At 40.8% G+C, this 19,968-nt stretch overlaps 1 protein-coding gene across 1 annotated transcript in view; it reads left to right on the forward strand.

Annotated features, from left to right (window-relative positions):
- Nucleotides 1-19,968, forward strand: part of LOC128850303 (transcription factor RFX3-like) — a 116,604-nt gene that overhangs the window by 37,509 nt on the left and 59,127 nt on the right. Inside the window, exons 4-6 of the mRNA XM_054053340.1 lie at nucleotides 187-261; nucleotides 6,048-6,229; nucleotides 7,011-7,130. Coding sequence (XP_053909315.1) covers nucleotides 187-261; nucleotides 6,048-6,229; nucleotides 7,011-7,130 — 377 coding nt within the window. The remainder of the gene's footprint in view (nucleotides 1-186; nucleotides 262-6,047; nucleotides 6,230-7,010; nucleotides 7,131-19,968) is intronic.

Below are 19,968 nucleotides of genomic sequence, written 5' to 3' on the forward strand. Positions count from 1 at the left end.
CCCTGATTTCACTGGGGAGGTTTGCATTCATGGGGACTTCAGGATGAGGCCTTTAAGTAGAAAATATCCCTTAGCTGTGACTGGACTAGATATTTCTGTTGAACTTAAGGCAGTCTATCAGAATTTTTCTGATCAGTATTTTCTACTGTCTTGTCTTGAGTCATTTTTAATGACATCTATTATCAGATCGAAATGGCGATTGAGACCCTGCAAAAGTCTGATGGTCTTTCTACTCACAGAAGCTCTCTTCTCAACAGCCATGTAAGTTGTCTCCTCTTTCATGAAAGCTAATCGCTTGCTTGTTCTGCATGCTTAACCTGCCTCTAAATGTTTAGTTTAAGTTATTGCTACTTTTTACTTTTAATCTTTCTATTTTAGTTGCTTGTAATCTACATCTTCTTTCACTATATTTTGTCAGATTAAGTGTCATGACATATCATAGAGTGCATTTCTTTTTCTAGGTTTTGTATTGTGTTTACACAGCTTAACACAACCAGCTCTGCAGGTCCAAATGTAAATGTAAAAATAATAATCAAATAATTCTTAAGCAGTCTTGGTTTGACATTTTAAAATAATTTTCTACAATTTGTGTACTCAATAAAACAATTCAGGAGCAGATGAAGGGGAAAAGAAGCAGCACACACTTTGAATAAAAAATATTTACTAGATTTCTTTTTAAATATTTCTGTTATTTTGTATAAGTTTATTATAAGGTAAGAATTCTGAAGATCCATTTGATGAGAAAACAAATTTTAAAAGAATCTGTTAGTCTCTAATATGTTTTATTTTTCTGCCTCTAGCTAGGAATTTTCCATAAGAGAAAGCTGAAGATGTTTGCATAAAAAGATGTTTGCAATTATAGTGGTAAAGTCATTAAAAACAACTTTTAGATAAAGGAGAAATCCTCAAAGTTTAATCTTCATTTTGTTTTTAAACAGTGCTAGTCTTTCTTGAAATGTTATGTAAATAACATTCTTTTTTCTTCAGTTGGTATAAATAATTTTTGTATTTTTTAATGCTGCTAGATATCTATATATACTGCATCCTTTCTTGCTTCTCAGCCTTACTAATCAACATAAATTTACATATTTTTTCAGGTTCTTGTATTCCTTTACCAGAGAAATGTAAATATTGAATGTTATATGAATGTATGAGTTTATTGGTTAGAGGCTATAAGCTTATTTTGATTTGTTGACACCACACCCCTGCCCTCCTGAAATGTGGTCATATTGAGGTGAAAACCAAAATTGTTTTGTCAAAGTATATCATCATGGTAGAAAAAGACAGCAGTAACCAGTACAATGTCTTGGAAGAGTATTTCCTTTTCTTAGAAAATGCTAAAATTGGGTGAGGAAAAACTGAGTTCTGTGAATTGTAAAGAAGGACTTTTAGATCATTTTGGATGTTTTTTAAAATAATTGTTTCAATGTTAAGACAACCTAGAAATATTGTAAAATTGTTTTAATAACATAATTAAATGGATGATAATTTTCTTTTCAAAATGGCAAAAATCTGTCTGAAAAATTAGATATACAAAGAACTGATATGTCTGCCTTGAATCTGGCAAGAAGGTCCAGAATCTTCACACTCAAAACAATAAGAACTAAAGGACAAGCTTTTCTACATGAGAAAACTGTATTCCCCTATTCCCTGTGTCACATCTTAGTGAAAAGACCATGGAACAGACCCTCATGGAAGATATGTCGAGGCATATGGAAGAGAGGGAGGTGTTTAGAGACAGCCAACATGGCTTCACCAAGGGCAGATCATGCCTGACTAATCTAGTGGCCTTCTACAATGGAGTGAGTGCATCGGTGGACAAGGGAAGAGCTACAAATGTCATCTACTGGGACTTCTGTAAGGCCTTTGATACAGTCCCCCACACCATTCTTGCTGCTAAATTGGAGAGATGGATGTGATGGATGGACTGTTAGATGGATAAGGAACTGGCTGGATGGCCATGTCCAAAGAGTTGCAGTCAACAGTTCAGTATCCAAATGGAGATCAGTAATGAGTGGGTCCATACTAGGTCGAATACTATTTAATATCTTCATCAATTACATAGATAGTGGGGTAGAGTGGGCCCAAAAATGATCAGAGGGCTGGAATACCTTTCCTCTGAAGAAAGGTGGAGAGCTGACGTTGTTCAGATGGGAGAAGAGAAAGCTCCAGGGAGACCATATTGTGGCCTTTCAGTACTTAAAGGGAGCTTAGAAGAAAGACAGAGAGACTTTTACCAGGGCCTGTAGTGACAGGACAAGAAGCAATGGTTTAAAACTGGAAGAGGGTAGATATGGTAATATAACAGAAGATTGTTGAGAAGGAATTGCAAAACACGCTCAAGTGACCTTGCATCTGGGATATAGAAACACACAGAAATCGCGGTAATCATTGCTTAGTCTGGTGTGCTTAACAAGTAGAACCTTTGTGTTTAGGTAACACAGGCCTGTGATAAACTGAAGGACATCTTAGAAAACATGCTTGAGATTCCTGCCCTGCTGTGAGAAAGATCAAAGCACAGTGGAAAAACTACTGTGCCATTTCCCTAATATATACAGGCAAAAGCAGCAGGTCTGGTATTCATACTTTCTAGCAAAGACCAAGCTCTGTGGTGCCTACATTCCCTCCTGCATTTCCTCTGCCTGAGTGCTGTTTCAGAGATTGCCCAGTTTGCAAGGTAACTCTTTGCATTTCATCTGTGGCTTTGTGGTTCCCAAGTCCTGCCTGTGTTGGCTCACACAGTAGATTTAGAATGGACATAAGGAAGAAAGTTCATTACGATGAGGGTGGTGAGGCACTGGAAGAGGTTGCCCAGAGAAGTTGCGGATGCCCCATCCCCGGAAGTGTTCAAGGTCAAGTCGGATGAGGCTTTGAGTGACCCGATCTAGTGAAAGGAGTCCCCTGTCCACTGCAGGAAGTTGGACTAGATGATCTTTAAAGGTCCCTTCCAACCCAATTCATTCTGTGATTCTATGAAAATATCTTCCTAATAACGAGATTTGCATCTGTCTCTTATGGCAGTCTTATCCTGCTGTTTCTTAACTGTTTTGAGGTATTTTCAAAACTACTGAAAGACAAATAGAGGGATCGATTGTTGATTCTGTGGGGAAAAAAAAGAACCCCAATACGTCCTGCTGTAATAATTGTTCTTTCCTAGCCTCAGTCATTTTGGAAGAAATTCATAGAATCGTAGAATGGTTTGAGTTGGAAGGGACCTTAAAGATCATCCAGTTCCAACACCCCTGCCATGGGCAGGGGCACCTCCCACCAGACCAGGCTGCTCAAGGCCCCGTTCCCTTGAACGCTTCCAGGGATGAGGTACCATGGAACCCAGATCAAACTTACTGGATGTTTTCCCCATTTTTAAAATGTTTATTGAATGATGATTCAAATAAGGACAGTAAATATGGTTTTAGTCCTACCTTCTTCCTTAAGCTGTCATTTTGTTGCCTAAGTTAATACCTGTTCATTTTAATGAATTTTTTTCATTTTCCTCTATTTTATTTCCTGTCTTGATTTCTTTCTGCATGTGATTGACTTAACTGATTTATAAACTAATGCTTTCTAAATATGGAAGTTTCACTGAAGCTGGTGTCGATTTACCTGTTCTGTGTAAACCATTTCATTCCATTCCAATGTTGCTACTATTATAAATCAACAAGTCAGAAATCAAAGTCTGGACATTTTAGAATTAGATTTCTGCAGATAAAAAAAATATGTTTAAGGTTGTTTGCAATAACTTTATCATGTCTGCAGATTATTTACCTTTTTATGTGATATTCAGCTATTGGCACTCTTCTTTCCATGCCGTAACCTACCAAGTAATCACTTCAAGGTTTTGTTATTGAAATATCTTCACTCTAGAGCAAAAATCCTTATTTTGTACTTATCTTGGGGTTTGCTTTGCCATTGTTGGCTAATGCCAAACTATGGTTGAAAGAATATCTGTCAAATACAGTTCATTAGTAAAATGCACTTAAATGAATCCTAAGAAATTCTAATTCATCTGTAAAAAAGTCGAATGCTGTATTTAGAAGTTAATTGGGAAATAATTTGTTTGTCGATCATTTTTTTCTTTTTGAGGTAAAATAGAAATAGCTCCTTTTCCATAATCTAATTAGTATAGATTAAATAGAAAGGTTAAAAGATATAATTAAGATATAGTTAGGTGATTAGTGAAATTGTTTTGTTAATACACTCAAGCAAGGGTAAAATTTACAATGATATTTTTCCTAGGCTTTATTTCAGAACTGTAAATGCTCAAGATAAAATACATTTGTGGATGTTAAGAATATTTTAATAATGTGTTTATATCTACAAGTTGATATAAGGATAATGAACTGCATTTTTTCGTTATGTTTATTTAAAATCCAACATTATCTGCATCCATCTTGGAACCAGTTAGATCCTGCTTCTCCTGCATCTTTACATAGAATTCTTGTTTAGAAATCTAAGCATGATAGTTCTGGTGATGATTTCTGTAAGAAAGTAAACATGAAGATGGCCTTTGAAAGGTCTGGAGTAAATGTTTTCCTAATTTTTGTTTTTCATTTTTCATGTATTGTAACTGTTAAATTGTTCACAACTGACTTAAACAGAACTGTATTTCCAAAATATGCATTCTAAGCTAAATTTTACTAGTAGTTCTGCAATAAAGAAGAGTCAGAGTGGGAACATGTTTCATGAGTAATGGGCATTAAAATATTGATATTCATATTCCTTTAATGATGAGTTATATTGAACATCAGTAGAACAGAATTTGTTCAGTGATCTATTAGTAAATATCCCTGCAAAGTAGCGTATTAAATGTCACATAACCTTTGTATATATTTTACTGTATTTTAAACACATATCTTGGTTGTATTAACTGCTTTGGTAGACTAAATTGTATCGGATTATACAAACGTGAGGTTCCAGCATATTGGAATAAAATTTTGTTCCAAATGCCAAAAAAAGAAATATATCCATGGCTTGGGGATTTATTGGATGCTCAAACTAAGCCCAGAGTTTTGGTAAGTATTGTGAACCTGGAAAATTTGGATGTTCATGCTGATTCATTTTGGTAGTATTACTTTCTTAAGCAATTAAGTAGTAAATGCAAGCAGAAAACAACGTTTGGGATTTATTCAAGCTGAAATTAAAGGGGAATTCCAAGGGTATGAAACCACAGGGGAAGAATTTACATATTACCACTATAAAAATATTTCCATTTTATTCTATTCTCCTATACTGTTAAATGTCGTTAAAGTGACCATTGTACTTGGGGTTTGTGTGTATGTTAGTTACTATTATCTCTATACAAAGGTACAATGAAATTAGAAAGTGTTTGCCTACATGCTTCCAAAATTACTCAACAAAATTCTACATTAAATTACACGGGGGAAAAAAATACTATTTCTTTGTAGTTAAAGGCAAACAGGCTACAACAGAAAGGTATTGGGCCCATAACATTTTATAGATGTACCAGTTATTTTTCATGTCATCTAGATTGCTTGCTACCTTATATTTGATAGTTTCTTCTTTGCATTTGGAAGAAAATAAACCATATTCAGTTAAATAAGTACTGGGGGTGGTGGGGTGGTGTTGTATCTTTTTATTTCAAGTGAAGAGACATAGTATAACATTCCAGAATTAAAAATGTATTAACTTATTCCTTTTAGATTTTTTCTGCAATTAATATAAATTGCATGAATTATTTTATTTCCTTGGAGTTCCAACAATTTATCTCCAAAGCACAAATAACTTCATAAAATGTTAATGTATGGTACCGAATCTGAAATATTTTTAGAAGTGCAGCTACCTGAGGTCACAAGTGCAATGAGTTTTGTTATTTCCTTGTAGTTCTAACAGATACTAAGGCATCATGGCATGTCTAGAACTGAAAGAGATTTAAAGAGATGATATTTGCTTGAAGAACAAAGTCACTGTATTAAACAGGTCTTAAGGGTGGCCTAAAAATATCAGAGGTCTGTGTTGTACAATGAAGATTTTTTTTCAGTGGAGTAATACTGATTTTACATATGTTCACTCTTTCATATTTGATATAGCTCCAATGGCTTTTAGACAACTATGAAACCGCAGAAGGAGTGAGTCTTCCCAGAAGTACCCTTTACAACCATTACTTACGTCATTGTCAGGAGCACAAGTTAGATCCAGTCAATGCTGCCTCCTTTGGAAAACTCATACGGTCAATCTTCATGGGATTACGGACCAGAAGACTCGGAACCAGGTTTGCGTTAATGAAATCTTAAAGTATAATCTAAAATACTCATAATTATTGTGAATGTGAAGCTTGTATGTTAAAAACAAGCAAGCAAATGAACAAATAAAAAATATTTTAAGCCTTACCATTAAGGGAGTTGCCAAATCCATTGGACTCCAGGACCCAGGGGACTCCCAGTCTGCAACAGCCAGATTCTGTGTACTCTTAAGTCCCAGATATCTTCCATCTCAGTCCAATGGGTGGAGCAACTGCTGTTCCCATTTGCAGGTCCAGCTAGTAGTGAGACTAAACGCATGCCAGAGATGCAGATAAGCACACACATGACACTAACACAGATAACCACACAAGCTAACACAGAGCAATGGCTTTACCGGCACCCACATAGACACCAATAGCACTCACATAAACATGAATGCATATAGCCCGATTCTGTTCTTCCTCTCCAGCTGATTGGGACTGAAGTTGACTAGTAAAACATACACAAACACTTACTCACTCACAAGCATACCCCATTTATGGAACTGTTTTATTCACCATGACTGCGTAAGTCATTTATTTGTTTTTTACTTTCCTTATTCTATTTAAATGAAGTCCAACGGTAAGGTGCTGGAAAATATAATTTAAGTGAAGTGATTTCCAGAAGCTGGTGGAGTTATACCAATTCTATACTAGAGTGAGAGGAAAGTCAAGCCTAACTTTTGCGCACTGCTTTCCACACAAGGCAAATTGTGAAGCGAGTGTGATGTATATGCATAAAACTAATGTTATTTTTGGTTTTTTCATAAAGGGGGAACTCCAAATATCATTATTATGGGATTCGTGTCAAACCAGATTCTCCCCTTAATCGGCTACAAGAGGACATGCAATATATGGCTATGAGACAGCAACCCGTGCAGCAGAAACAGAGGTACAGTGTTAAATGAAGCTACTTTTTCATATTTCTAGTTCTTAGAGACTTACCTCTCCTCATTTATGGGACAAAGTTGAACCTCTAATGAAAATTGTTTAACTTCCCTTGTGAAAAAAGAAAGGTTTGTCAGATCTGAAGTTGATATCACTGGCATCTGATATCAGTAGACATGAGAGAGCACATACCTAAAAACTTGAAAATTTTAAAAAAGAGATAATAAAAGTAAAATATGATGCAATTCCTCTGAATGGACACTTCTTGGCAGTCCTAGGTTATTTTCCCACAAGCTAGAAAAATAAAAAAGTATTAGGAGCTTTGAATTTCAAATGCTGTTGTTCATTTTCATAACTTTAAGCAGCACATATATAAAATGATAGAAAAGCTCGTGATTAGGTTCAGCTTTGTGTTGATTTCCTCCTCCTGGCAAGATCTGATGTATCAAAACCCTGGACCTGAGGAGAGAAGACTTGGGCCTCTTCTGGGCTCTGCTTGGAATAATCCCATGATCCCATGGGACACAGTCCTACAGGGCAAAGGGGTCCAGGAGAGCTAGTTGATTTTTCAAGGATCACCTCCTTGAAGCTAAAGAATGGTCCATCCCAACATGCAGGAAATCAAGCAAAGGTGACAGGAGGCCTGCGTGGATGAACAAGGAGCTCCTGACAAAGCTCAAACATGAAAAGAAAGTATACAAGAGGTGGAAGCAGGGTCAGGGAACCCAAGAGGAATATAGAGAGACTGTCTGAGTGTGCAGGGATGGTGTTAAGAAAGCCAAAGCCCGCCCGTGAAGGACAAAAAGATGTTTGGGAGTTGTCGGCATGGACCTATGAAGGGGAAATCATGCTTGACCAACTCAATAGCCTTCTACAATAAGGTGACTGGCTCAGTGGATGAGGGGAAAGCAATGGATGTGGTCTATGTTGACTTTAAAAAGGCTTTCAACACTGTCTTCCTGTCAGGGAGCAGCACAGGCTGGCTTCTCCCTAAGGGATGGAGAACTGGGAGTTGAGTACCGTGATACGCGTGGCAGGGGCCTCACCAGCCTGGGCCCAGTGCTGCAGTATCCAAGCGAGGCAAGCAGGGCAGACCTGGAGATAGTAGTCAGACTCAATCAAGAGTCCAGATCATCAGACAAATTTGTGGTGATGAGGCAGGTCCAAGGTCAATACAGGAAGTCAGTCCACAAATCAGACTCAGGTCTGGTGAGGATACCCAGGGTCAGACACAGTCCATTGACTACTGGGCAGGTCCCTAGTGGCAAGACAGGTCCAAGGTCAAGCCAGAAAGCCAATCTGTGGGTTGAGGCCCAGATCAATGGGATCCATAGCCAGCCATAGGCATGGCTGTGGCTGAGCTACAGATCAGCACACCTACAGCATAGGGATCTTATCAATGTGTATAAATACCTGATGGGAGGGAGTAAAAGACTGAGCCAGACTCTCTGCAGCAGTGCCCAGTGGCAGGATAATGGGCAATCAGCACAAACTGAAAAATAGGAAATGTCATTTGGTTGGAAGGCACCTCTGGAGATTGACTAGTCCAATCACCCTCAGCTCAAAGCAACATCAGCTAGAGCAGGTTGCCCAAGACTGTTTACAGTTGGGTTTTGAATATCTCTAAAGATGGATGCTCCACAACCTTCCTGGACAAACTGTTTTGGTGTTCAACCACCCCTAAAGTAAAAAAAAAAATAAAAGCATTTTCTTAATGTTTAAGCAAAATTTCCTGTATTTCAATGTGCCCATTGTCTTCTGTCCTTTCACTGAATACTAATGAAAATAGTGTGGATCTGCTTTATTTATTCCATCCCTACAGTATCTATATAAAGTAGATTTGAAGATCTTTGTTTATACCCTGAATTAGTTCAGGTGTGCAAAGATTTCAGTAAAATAAATGTCTGAATCCCAGGCATTCTAAATAAAAGAAATGCACAGTCCAGGGAGCTTGATTGACTAAGTGTCACGGTTTAGCTCCAGCCCGACCTAATTACGGCAGCTAAAACCAAACAGTTGGGGTCCCAATTCCCTTCTCCCCATCTCCAAGGAAAGGGGAAAGGGAAACGAGAGGAAAAGACTTGTGAGTTGGAAAGTAAAACTAAAACAGCTTTAATGAAATAATAAGAAAATAATAAAATATATACAAATATATGAAATTGTGCCCCCACCCCTCGAAGACTACATCACCACAAATGCTGCAGAGCAAGCACAGGGAAGAAGATGAGTGGCAGGAGGGAACTGGGCTCAGGAACTGGATTCAGGAATGCATGGATCCGGGATCAGGAACAAACAAACAGATGGCGTCCTCACTGGACATCGGTCATTGAAGAAGAGAGTGAGACCCTTGTGATCTCTCAGTCTTATACCGAGTATGATGTATATGGGATGAAACGCTCTATTGGTCAGTTTGGGGTCACCTGTCCTGTCCGCCCCTCTCTGCAAGTGTGACCCTTTTTTGCTCCTTTCACTCATGGCATTACATCAGCTCAAGAATGGCTTTGATTTCTGTAGGAATAGGTATAAGCAGTGGCCTTTCTGCATACCAGTGCCCTGTGTTATCACTGCTAGAGAGAAACATTGTCTGAAAAACATGCAGTTAGCTTTCAGAAAATGAAGTTACTCAGACGAGACTTAGCTGGAGTTAGGAAACTGATTCTGCTTTGGGTCAAACCAGAACACTAAATGAAAAACAGTACTGTCTCTTTTCTGTGCAAAATCAGATATGCCAATCTACTCTCAGCAATCCAGGAGCTTCCTGGAAAATGCATTGATGACAACTTCCTTCTCCAAATGATGGAGAAGCCAACGAGGAGAGGTGCTATGCTGCACCTTGTTCTCAACCAACAAGGAGGGGCTGGTGGGGAACGTGAAGCTCGAGGGAAGCCTTGGCTGCAGTGACCATGAAATGGTGGAGTTCAAAATCCTTTGGGCGGCAAGGAGGACACGCAGCAAGTTCACTACCCTGGATTTCAGGAGAGCAGACTTTGGCCTCTTCAGGGATCTGCTTGGTAGCGTACCATGGGATAAAGCCCTGGAGGGGAGAGAGGTCCAAGAAAGCTGGTTGATATTCAAGGATCACCTCCAAGTTCAGGAGCGATGCATCCCCACAAAGAGGAAGTTGGGCAAAAATGCCTGGAGGCCTGCATGGATGAACAAGGAGCTTCTGGACCAACTCAAATGCAAAAAAGAAGCCTACAGAGGGTGTAAGCAAGGACAGGTAGCCTGAGAGGAATACAAAGAAATTGTCCGAGCAGACTCAGTCTTCACTGGCAAGCACTCTAGCCACACCACGCAAGGCACAGAAGGCAAAGGCAGGGATTGGGAGGATGAAGAACCACCCACTGTAGGAGAATATCAGATTTGAGACCATCTAAGGAACCTGAAGGTGCACAAGTTCATGGGACCTGATGAGATGCATCCGCAAGTGTCTGTTAAGAGTATGAGTCTGACATGTGGCAGAGAGGAAGCCCTTCTGGTCAGTCACGAGGTTCAGAAAGAATCCTCTTGCTTTCTAAACTCCTTCTCAGAGTGGAGCCTAGGTGTGGCTGGATCTAGTCTTAGTCTCAGACGTGGTAAACAGTTTATGCCTATGGTTCTGTGTATAGCCACTTATCAGAGTAAAAGTTTGCCTTTTGGAGCACTCCCAAGGAATTTCACTGAAAGTTTCACAAAGTTGGAACGATAAGTAATTTATTAAAGTGACAGATGCAAAGATCCGGAATAGCCGTTGATAAATTCACTTTCTGCAATTGCTAGCTTTCATTAAGAAATCAGCACTTTAGTAAACAATATGTTCCTGGGTACCATCTGACAAAGTCGGAGACACAAGTCTTACCAAAGAGGAGTCCCTGTTTGGGGAGGAGAGAGAGATTCAGGCCCGTGGACCCATTCTGTACTTGGAGTTTCCATCCTCAAAATAGAGGATTCTGAATGCCAGATTTATACTCTTGGTAATTCTTACCGAGGTGAGACAGAGTCAGTCAATCAGATGTCAACTGGCCATGCCATGTCGGCACCATTGAGACCCAGTGGCTCAGCAGGCCCCTCTGGACAAAGGAGTTTCAATCACAGATAGGAGGTGGGGAGGGGGAGTGGTGGTCTTATCTGATTGTACTGCAGCAGCCTCTGGCTGTGAAACTGCCCTATCCTATCACCCCAAACACCACTGATTAGAGTAAGAGTTGGACCACAATATCCACCTTATCTGCCTTGCAATATAAGCGTGTTATCTAACCTTGCTGCTTCCCGCTGTTGGTGCCAAAAGGTCTGAATAAGTCTGGTATTCCACAGTGAGTCCTGAAAGAACTGGCTAAAAAAGTTCCTAGTGATCCATCACATTTGAGAAGTCATGGCAGTCCAGGAGAAACATAACCTCCATTTTTAAAAAGGGAAATAAGAAGACCCAGGGAGCTACAGGCCGGTTGGTCTCATCTCTGTGCTCAGCAAGATCATGGAGCAGGTTCTCCTGGAAACATGCTGAGGCACATGTGAAATAAGGAGGTGCTTGGTGACAGCCAGCATAGTTTCACTAAGGGGAAATCATGCCTGACAAATTTGGTGGCTTTCTATGACAGGGTTACAGAGCTGGTGTATAAAGGAAGAGCAAATGACATCATCTACCTGGACTTGCGCAAAGCATTCGACGCTGTCCCGCACAACATCCTTGTCTCTAAATTGGAGAGATGCATTTGATGGATGGATCACTCAGTGGATAAGGAACTGTCTGGACAGTTGCACTCAAAGAGTTGTGGTCAACATCTCAAGGTCCAAGTGGAGACTGTTGACGAGTGGTGTTCCTCAGGGGGTCAGTATCGGGACTGGCGCTGTTAAACATCTTTGTTGCAGACGTGAACAGTGGGATCAAGCGCACCCTCAGCAAGTTTGCCGATGACACCAAGCTCTGTGGCACGGTCAACATGCTGGAGGGAAGAGATGCCATCCAGAGGGACCTTGACAGGCTTGAGAAGTGGACCTGTGCGAACCTCATGAAGTTCAGCAAGGCCAAGTGCAAGGTCTTGCACCTGGGTCGAGGCAATCCCATCACAAATACAGGCTGGGCAGAGAATGGATTGAGAGCAGCCCTGAAGAGAAGGACTTGGGGGTGCTGGTGGATGAGAAGTTCAACATGAGCTGGCAGAGTGCACTCGCAGCCCAGAAAGCCAACCGTATCCTGGGCTGCATCAAAAGAAGCGTGGCCAGCAGGTCGAGGGAGGTGATTCTCCTCCTCTACTCCACTCTCATGAGACGTCACCTGGAGTCCTGTGTTCAGTTCTAGAGTCCTCAGCACAGGAAGGACACGGATCTGTCAGAGTGAGTCCAGAGGAGGGCCATGAAGATGTTCAAAGGGCTGGGGCACCTCTCCTATGAGCACAGGCTGGGAGAGTTGGGCTTGTTTAGCCTGGAGAAGAGAACGCTCCCAGGAGACCTTCTAGCAGCCTTCCAATACCTAAAAGGGGCCTACAAAAAAGCTGGAGAGGGACTTTTTACAAGGGCATGCAGTGACAGGTCAAGGGTTAATGGCTTTAGGGTCTAGTGGAAGGTGTCCCTGCCCATGGCAGAAGAGTTGGAACTAGATGATCTTTAAGGTCCCTTCTAACCCAAATCACTCTATGGTTCCATTATTTTCTCACAGAGGCCGCCACTGCAGGCCCTGCACTACCAAAACCTTGCCACATAAATCCAATACAAGAGAATGGAGAGGTGAGAGAGTGATGAGAGAGAAAACAGAGATGAGAGGCAAATAAAAAGAGGTGAGAGAGATGACAGAGACTATGGAGATGAAAGAGGTCAAAGAGATAGATGAAAGAGATAAGAGAGGAAACGAGAGACTCAAGAGTCGAGATCACTGGCCCTCTTACCCACTTCACTGATCTCCTACTCACTAGCAAATACACATGCACTCAGACATTTGTCCCCCTGGGCATACCAGCACAGACTCTTGCCTGCCTGATACCCTGGCCCAGACCTGAGGCCCCTGCTATCTACCAACTAGTCTAGTTTGAAGTTTGATAGTGAATACACATGCACACCCTCGCAGACACCTGTCATGTTAAAAAGGTGAGATTATAGCAGGCGGCTAAGGAGGCCCTCCCGTAGAGTCATAAGGTTGAAAATGGACCCCCTTGCTTTCTCAGCACTCCCTCAGAGAGGAGCCCAGGTGTGGCTGGATCCATTTCTAGTCCCAGACTTGGTCGACGGTTTATGACTAAAGGATTATGTGTGTGCTTAAACGTGGTTTTGCCACAAGTCAGAATCTGGTTACCTGTGCGAATCTCCCTAGAGACTGGAACACACAGGGTTAATACGCGTGGTTCAGAGCCCAAAAAGGACCCAGCAGCCGCTTGCAGCAAAGCCTTTCTGAGAGACAATTTCACAGTGCTGGAGGCAGTAAGTAGTATAATTCAAGTGACAGATTAAAACAAATTTGGAACTGCCTTGATAAATTCACTGCTGCGTTAGCGCTTAAACACTTATAACCAGTTAACAATTAGATATAAAGCAAGTAACAGTAAAAACTTGAGTTAGTTATTTTCCTGGGAAACATCTGACAGTACCAAGACATTTCTTCTTGGTAGAGGAAGAGAGGTCCAGGCCCATCGACCCACTGTCAGGTAAGGCAGTCATTTTTTCTTCCCCAAAGAAAAGAGGTTTCAAGTATCAATTTTATACCTTTTGGAAACCTCTTGGCACCTCGGGGACTCACTCAATTAGTATGTGTTGATTGGCCCTTGGCAAGGCCACGCCTTAGAGGTGGGGAGCTCAGTACATGCTTTTGGGGGTGTCTTTGTTTTAATCTGAAGGAATACCAAGCTGTGAGGCCTCTGACTCACTCCAGGTGTCACTTAGTTGATATGAATGTGAGCCCACCACCCAATCTATCTGTTTTATCAGATGCATTGTCCTTTGCCGGCCACTTCCTTTGCCGGCCACTTCCTTTGCCAACTGCTCTATTTGGCAAAAATCAAGCTTATTTTGCCATTCACAGGGCCTAATAAATCTATTACACCACAACACCGAGTTTGGGAAAATACAGACACTTGCTTTCTCCCAGCAGCCAGCACCAACCACACAGACTGTGATGCGTGGTCCTGTTCAACATGAGCTGGCACTGAGGGCCTTGCTCTCCTAACTCACACCAGTGCACTTGCCCAGTAGCTTTTTTTTGGGAGCCACACTGTTCCCACTCCAGTAGCTAGAGGTTAAAGACTCCCACTCCAGTAGCTGGAACTGAGACCCCACCATTTGCTCCACTAGCTGATACTACAGGCCGGGCACACCTACAACTCTGGTCAGACTCCAGGAGTTTGCACTAAATTCACTCATGGCCCCAGTAGCTGGTAGTCTGGGCACAAAGTCTGTAGCACCCTCCCTAGATCCTGCATATTATCATGTGCCCCTACTATTCCTTGTAGGGTCTAATGATACTGTACGAGGCAACTTAGAGCCATCAAAAGAGACTGCATGTCTGGACCTTGGAGCAATGTTAAAAGGATCTGGCGCACAGGTTGTAGTCTCCTCCATCCTCTCAGTCAGAGGAAGTGGTCCAGGAAAGATGAGGCAAATTCAACAGGTGAATGCCTGATTCTGTAGCTGGTGCCATACTGAAGGTTTTGGCTTCTATGATCATGGTTCTACCTTTGAGAAGCTGAGTCTGTTGGGAGGTGGTGGGTTTCACCTGACCAAGCAGGGCAAGAGGGTCTTCACCAACAAGCCGTCCAGACTATAAGGAAGCCTTTAAACTAGATTTAGCAGGGGAAGGTGTGTTGGGTTTGCCTGGCAAGGGGTTTTGGTAGCAGGGGAGACTACAGAGGTGGCTTTTGCTGGAAGCTACTAGAAGCCAGGGCCAGCTGGCTCTGGGGCAGACCTGCCACTGGCCAAGGCCAAGCCGATCAGCGATGGTGGTAGTGTCTTTGTGATAACATATTTAAGGGGGGGGGGGGAAGAAAAACAACCCCAAAACCAGCAAGTGGAAGCATCAGTGGGGATTTTAGCACACAGAAATCTTTACTTTTAGTTTTTATTTCTGTTAATATCCTTATTTTGCAGTTTTTAGGGTACAGTTTGGTCAGATTTTCCTCTTAAAATTGTATGGGGGAAAAAGCTTGAATATATCTATATATTTGCCTATTCATTTTAATGCAAAAGAAGATTCTCATGTATGTACTAGACCTCAGAAGTTAGGGTTTGAGTGGTGAGGTTGAGGATAAAAGAGCCATATGTAAGAAAAACAATGTATCAAACTGCATTTCATTTTTTTAAATACTGTATTTCCAAACTAAGATTTCTGCCACAGTTATCAAGCATGCTTAGTATATATTTGAGAAGTTTGGTATATATCTGTATATTTGTATAAAATTTATCTTACAGTATTCAGAAATCTAGTATGTTTTAACAAGAGATAAGAAAAATACTGTAGATTGAATTATTAGGAGTAATCTTTCTTATTTTCGGGTTTTATTAATGTTTCTAATTTTATTTAAAAACTGAAAAAATGTTTTAACATCTGTGCAATAGTTCTCTTATAAGACATTCAGAGCAAAGACAATCTAAGAATCACAATTGTTTCCTACTTACTTCTGATTACTCAGATTGGGAAATGTTTTTTTATCTTTTGGCCTTTAGAATCGTCTGTCAACTGCGTTAGCTTTTTCTGTTCAGTTGTATCAATTTTACCCCCCCTCCATCAATCACATCTAATTCATAGAATCATAGAATCAGTTTGTTGGAAAAGTGTTTTGAGATCATCGAGTCAAACCATACCTGTCCACTACTAAACCATATCCCATAGCACCTCATCTACCTGTCTTTTAAATACCTCCAGAGACGATGACTCAACCACTTCCCTGGCCAGCCTGATAACTCTTTCAGTGAAGAAATTTTTCCTGAGGTCTAATGTGAACCTCCCATGGTGCAACTTTAGGTCATTTCCTCTCATCAAGTTGCACAGACAATTGAACAGACCCTTCTAGTTCTTGATTTCTTGACAAGCAGGCTGAACTTATGCTACAGATCTCTTTTCTTCATTCTTTCTTAATATGAAAGGTCATGCAACTTTCCTACTTGTGTCACATTGTATTGGGTATATGTAGCAAGGTTTTGGTAGTGGGTAAGGGGCTACCCTGTCCTGGACACAGCTGATTCCAGCTGTCTTGGCAATGGACCTACTGCAGGCCAAAGCTGAGCCAGTCAATGAAGTTTGTGGTGCCTCTGTAAAAACATACTTAAGATAGGGCAAAACCCACCAGACATACAGAAGAGGAAGGGGGAAAAAAGAGTGAGAAATGGCAGTACGAACACCAAGGTCAGAGAATGAGGAGGGGGAGGAGGTGCTCCATGGAGCCAGAATCAGTTTTTACATAGCAGCTTGTGGAACAGACCATGCTAAAGTAGTTGAATATTTTGTTAAAGAACTGCAGCCTGTGTAGAACCCATGTTGGAGCAGAGGAGAAGTGTGAAAAGGAGGAAGTGGCAGAGAGTCACTGTTATTTGCTGACTATGACACCCTCTCATCTGCCTCCTTGAACTGCTCATTGCCTCACTGAAGGGACTTCCCCCTGAACCTTCTCCTCTCCAGGCTAAACAGTCCCAGCTCCCTCAGCCTTTCCTCATAGGAAAGATGCTCCAGTCCCTTAATCTTTGTGGCCCTTTGCTGGCCTCTCTCTAGTATGTCTATGTCTCCCTTGTATTGGGGAGTCCAGAACTGGACACAGTACTCTAGGCATGGCCTCATCAGTGCTGAGTAGAGGGGAAGGATCATGTCTCTCCACCTGTTGGCAATGATTTGCCTAATACAGCCAAGGATACCATTGGCCTTCTTTGCAGCAAAGGCACACTGCTGGTTCGTGCTCAACTTGTTCTTCACAACATCCTCAGGACCTTTTCTGGAAGCAGCACAACTCTCTGGAATATCAGTTACTCCTCCCAGTTTTGGTGCTGTCCGCAAAGTTGATGAGGATACACTCTATCCCATCATCCAGATCATTAAAGAAGATGTTAAACAGGACTGGACCAACCATTGATCCCTGGGGTACACTGCTAGTCACTAGAGTTTTGCCACTGATCTCTACCCTCTGGGCCCAGCCATTGTGGTGGGTTGACCTTGGGTGTCTGCCAAGTGCCCACCAAGCCACTCAGCAGAAGGGAGGGGTATGACAAAATAATCATGGGTTGAGATAAGGATAGGGAGATCATTCAGCAATTACCGTCACAGGCAAAACAGAATTGGCTTGGGGAAATTAATTTAATTTATTGCCAATCAATCAGAGTAGGATAATGAGAAATAAGAACAAATCTAAAAAAAACCCTCCCAACCCTTGCTTCTTCCCAGGCTCAACTGCAGTCCCAACTCTTCTACCTTCTTCCCCCAAGTGGTGCAGGGGGATGAGGAATGGAGGTTGCAGTTAGTTCATTATGCGTTGTCTCTGCCTCTCCTTCCTTCTCACGTTCCAGCATAGGGTTCCACCCATGGGAGACAGTCCTTCACAAACTTCTCCAGTGTGGTCCTTCAGGAACAGACTGCTCCAGCATGGCTCTCCATGGGCTGCAGAGGGACAACCTGATTCACCATTGTCTTCACCACAGGCTGCAGGGGAATCTCTGCTCCAGTTCCTGGAGCACCTCCTCCCTCTCCTTCTTCGCTGACCTTGGTGTCTGCATAGTTGTTTCTTTCACATGTTCTCACTCCTCTGTCCTAGCTGTTGCACAGTTTTATTACCCTTTCTTAAATATATTATCACAGAAGTCACATGATTGTCACTGATTGTCTCAGCTGTGGCCAGTGGTAGGTCCATCTTGGAGCCAGCTGGAACTGGCCCTGTCTGACACAGAGGCAGCTTCTGGTGTCTCCTCTCAAAAGCCACCTCTGTAGCTCCTTCGCTACCAAAACCTTGCCACGTAAATCCGATACAGCCATTCAGCCAGTTCTCAGTCCACTTCATTATCTGCTTATCCAGCCCATATTTCATCAGCTTCTCCCCTCATCTACCAGGTCAGTCATTTATTTGTAGAAGTTTATCAAGTTGGTAAAGCATGACTTCCCTTTGGTGAATCTATGCTGACTACTCCAGATCACCTTCTTGTCCTTCATGTGTTTGGCAATGGTTCCCAGGATTAGCTGCTCCATCACCTTCTCAGGACCAAGGTGAGGCTGACCGGCCTGTAGTTCCCTGAAGTTATCTATTAGTACTGGGTCAAACACAGGTGTGATGTTTAATAGTAAATGGTTCTCACAAAAAAAGATGATTATGAATATAATCAGGTAATACGAAAACCAAATATTGTGGTGAATAAAAGTCAAAAGAAAAAAACCTAATACATTATTAGAGCTTAGTTTGGTTTCTGTTCCTAAAGCTCTTCAAGTTTATTTTTCAGCAAGCGGGAACAGTATAAGCCTTTCTTTTTAATGAAAACTGAGACTACCAATAAATTATGTAAGTGCGTGAATTGGATTTTTGAGATAATACTAAATATTGAGACTCTCAGTAAATATTTGAATATTGTCAACACTGCAACTACAAGGAAGCAACAAAATTTGCAGAAAAACTTAGTTTTTTTTTTTTCTTGTGAGTTAGTCAGTACATTTTGACTTCTTTTTTAATAGTTTCTACATTTTTCCTACTGATTTGCTTACTTTTGTGTCCATTTAATACCAAACAGGAAGTTTGGCATATACCTCTATTTTTCTTGTTTCTGCTTTATCTTATCAATGACTATTGAATGTTTGCTGTTTTCAAATTTTAGTCAAAATTTCTTAAACTTTTCTGAGGAGTGAGTGAGAATTTCAGTTTCATTACAGTGTGTAATTGGCTTATGAGCCAATCAATGAAGTTCTACTGTAAATTGTCTTAATAATGAGAAAGGCACATGATTTTCCATTGGTTTTTGAATTAACTAATTTCATGTTCGTATTTCAGTGGTCTAGTTCTGTTAGATTTCCATAGCTTTTTGCTTGTTGTTAGCTAAAGACTCTCTAAACATTTATGTGCTTATTTTAAATTACATAAAAGTACATAAAATTAAATCAAACTACACAAAAATGTGCTTAGATAAAAGTAAAGTTCTATTCTTCTTGAGTAAATCTAAGCATCTTTTGAAAGCTGTTATATTTATAAAAGGTTGGTTATTTTTTTTTCAGTGCCTCTTAGTTAATTTAAAAAAAATGGAAAAATCAGAGTTGAAATAGGAAAAAGAGTCAGATAATTTTAGAAAATGTAAATTCTTCCATTAAGCAGTTGTGTAAATCAGTTGTAGCAACATTTTCCCCTGTCTGCAATTAAAAACACAAAGAGTAACCTGTGTATAAAAAGAGGATTTTGCCAGGAAATCTGGAAGCCTCTCATTGCCTGAACTGCAAAACCATCACCCTCTGCTGTCCATAAAAGATAGGAGATATAAAATTATTAACAACTCTTCACAAGTTTAATTTGAAACACCTGAAAAAGAATATTTTCTTTTTTTTTCCTCATTTCATTTTTCAAGTTATTTTCTAATGCTGTTAAAACTGTTTGATTCCTATAATGTCACCTGTAATAATGCCAGAATTAATAATACTTTTCCCCAACTTTTTTTACGTAAAGCACATTGGAGCAAGCGGTAGGATAATCCTGACTCCTAGCACCGGCAGATTAAGTTGTGTGGGGTTTTTTTTTGTTAAAGTTCTTTCTAAACCCCAAAAACTCAAAGGACTGTTGCTTTTACGTATTTAAGGCATTTTGGATTCTACTTCAAGAGCTGAAAAGTTTATGAAATAATACATTTTGTGGAAACTAGTGGAACTATGTGAATATACAGATTTTGATTTGCAAATATTTATAGAAACTGATCTTCTGCCAGGTATTTTT

The sequence above is a fragment of the Cuculus canorus genome, chromosome W (genome assembly GCF_017976375.1).
Source record: "Cuculus canorus isolate bCucCan1 chromosome W, bCucCan1.pri, whole genome shotgun sequence".
NCBI lineage: Eukaryota > Metazoa > Chordata > Aves > Cuculiformes > Cuculidae > Cuculus > Cuculus canorus.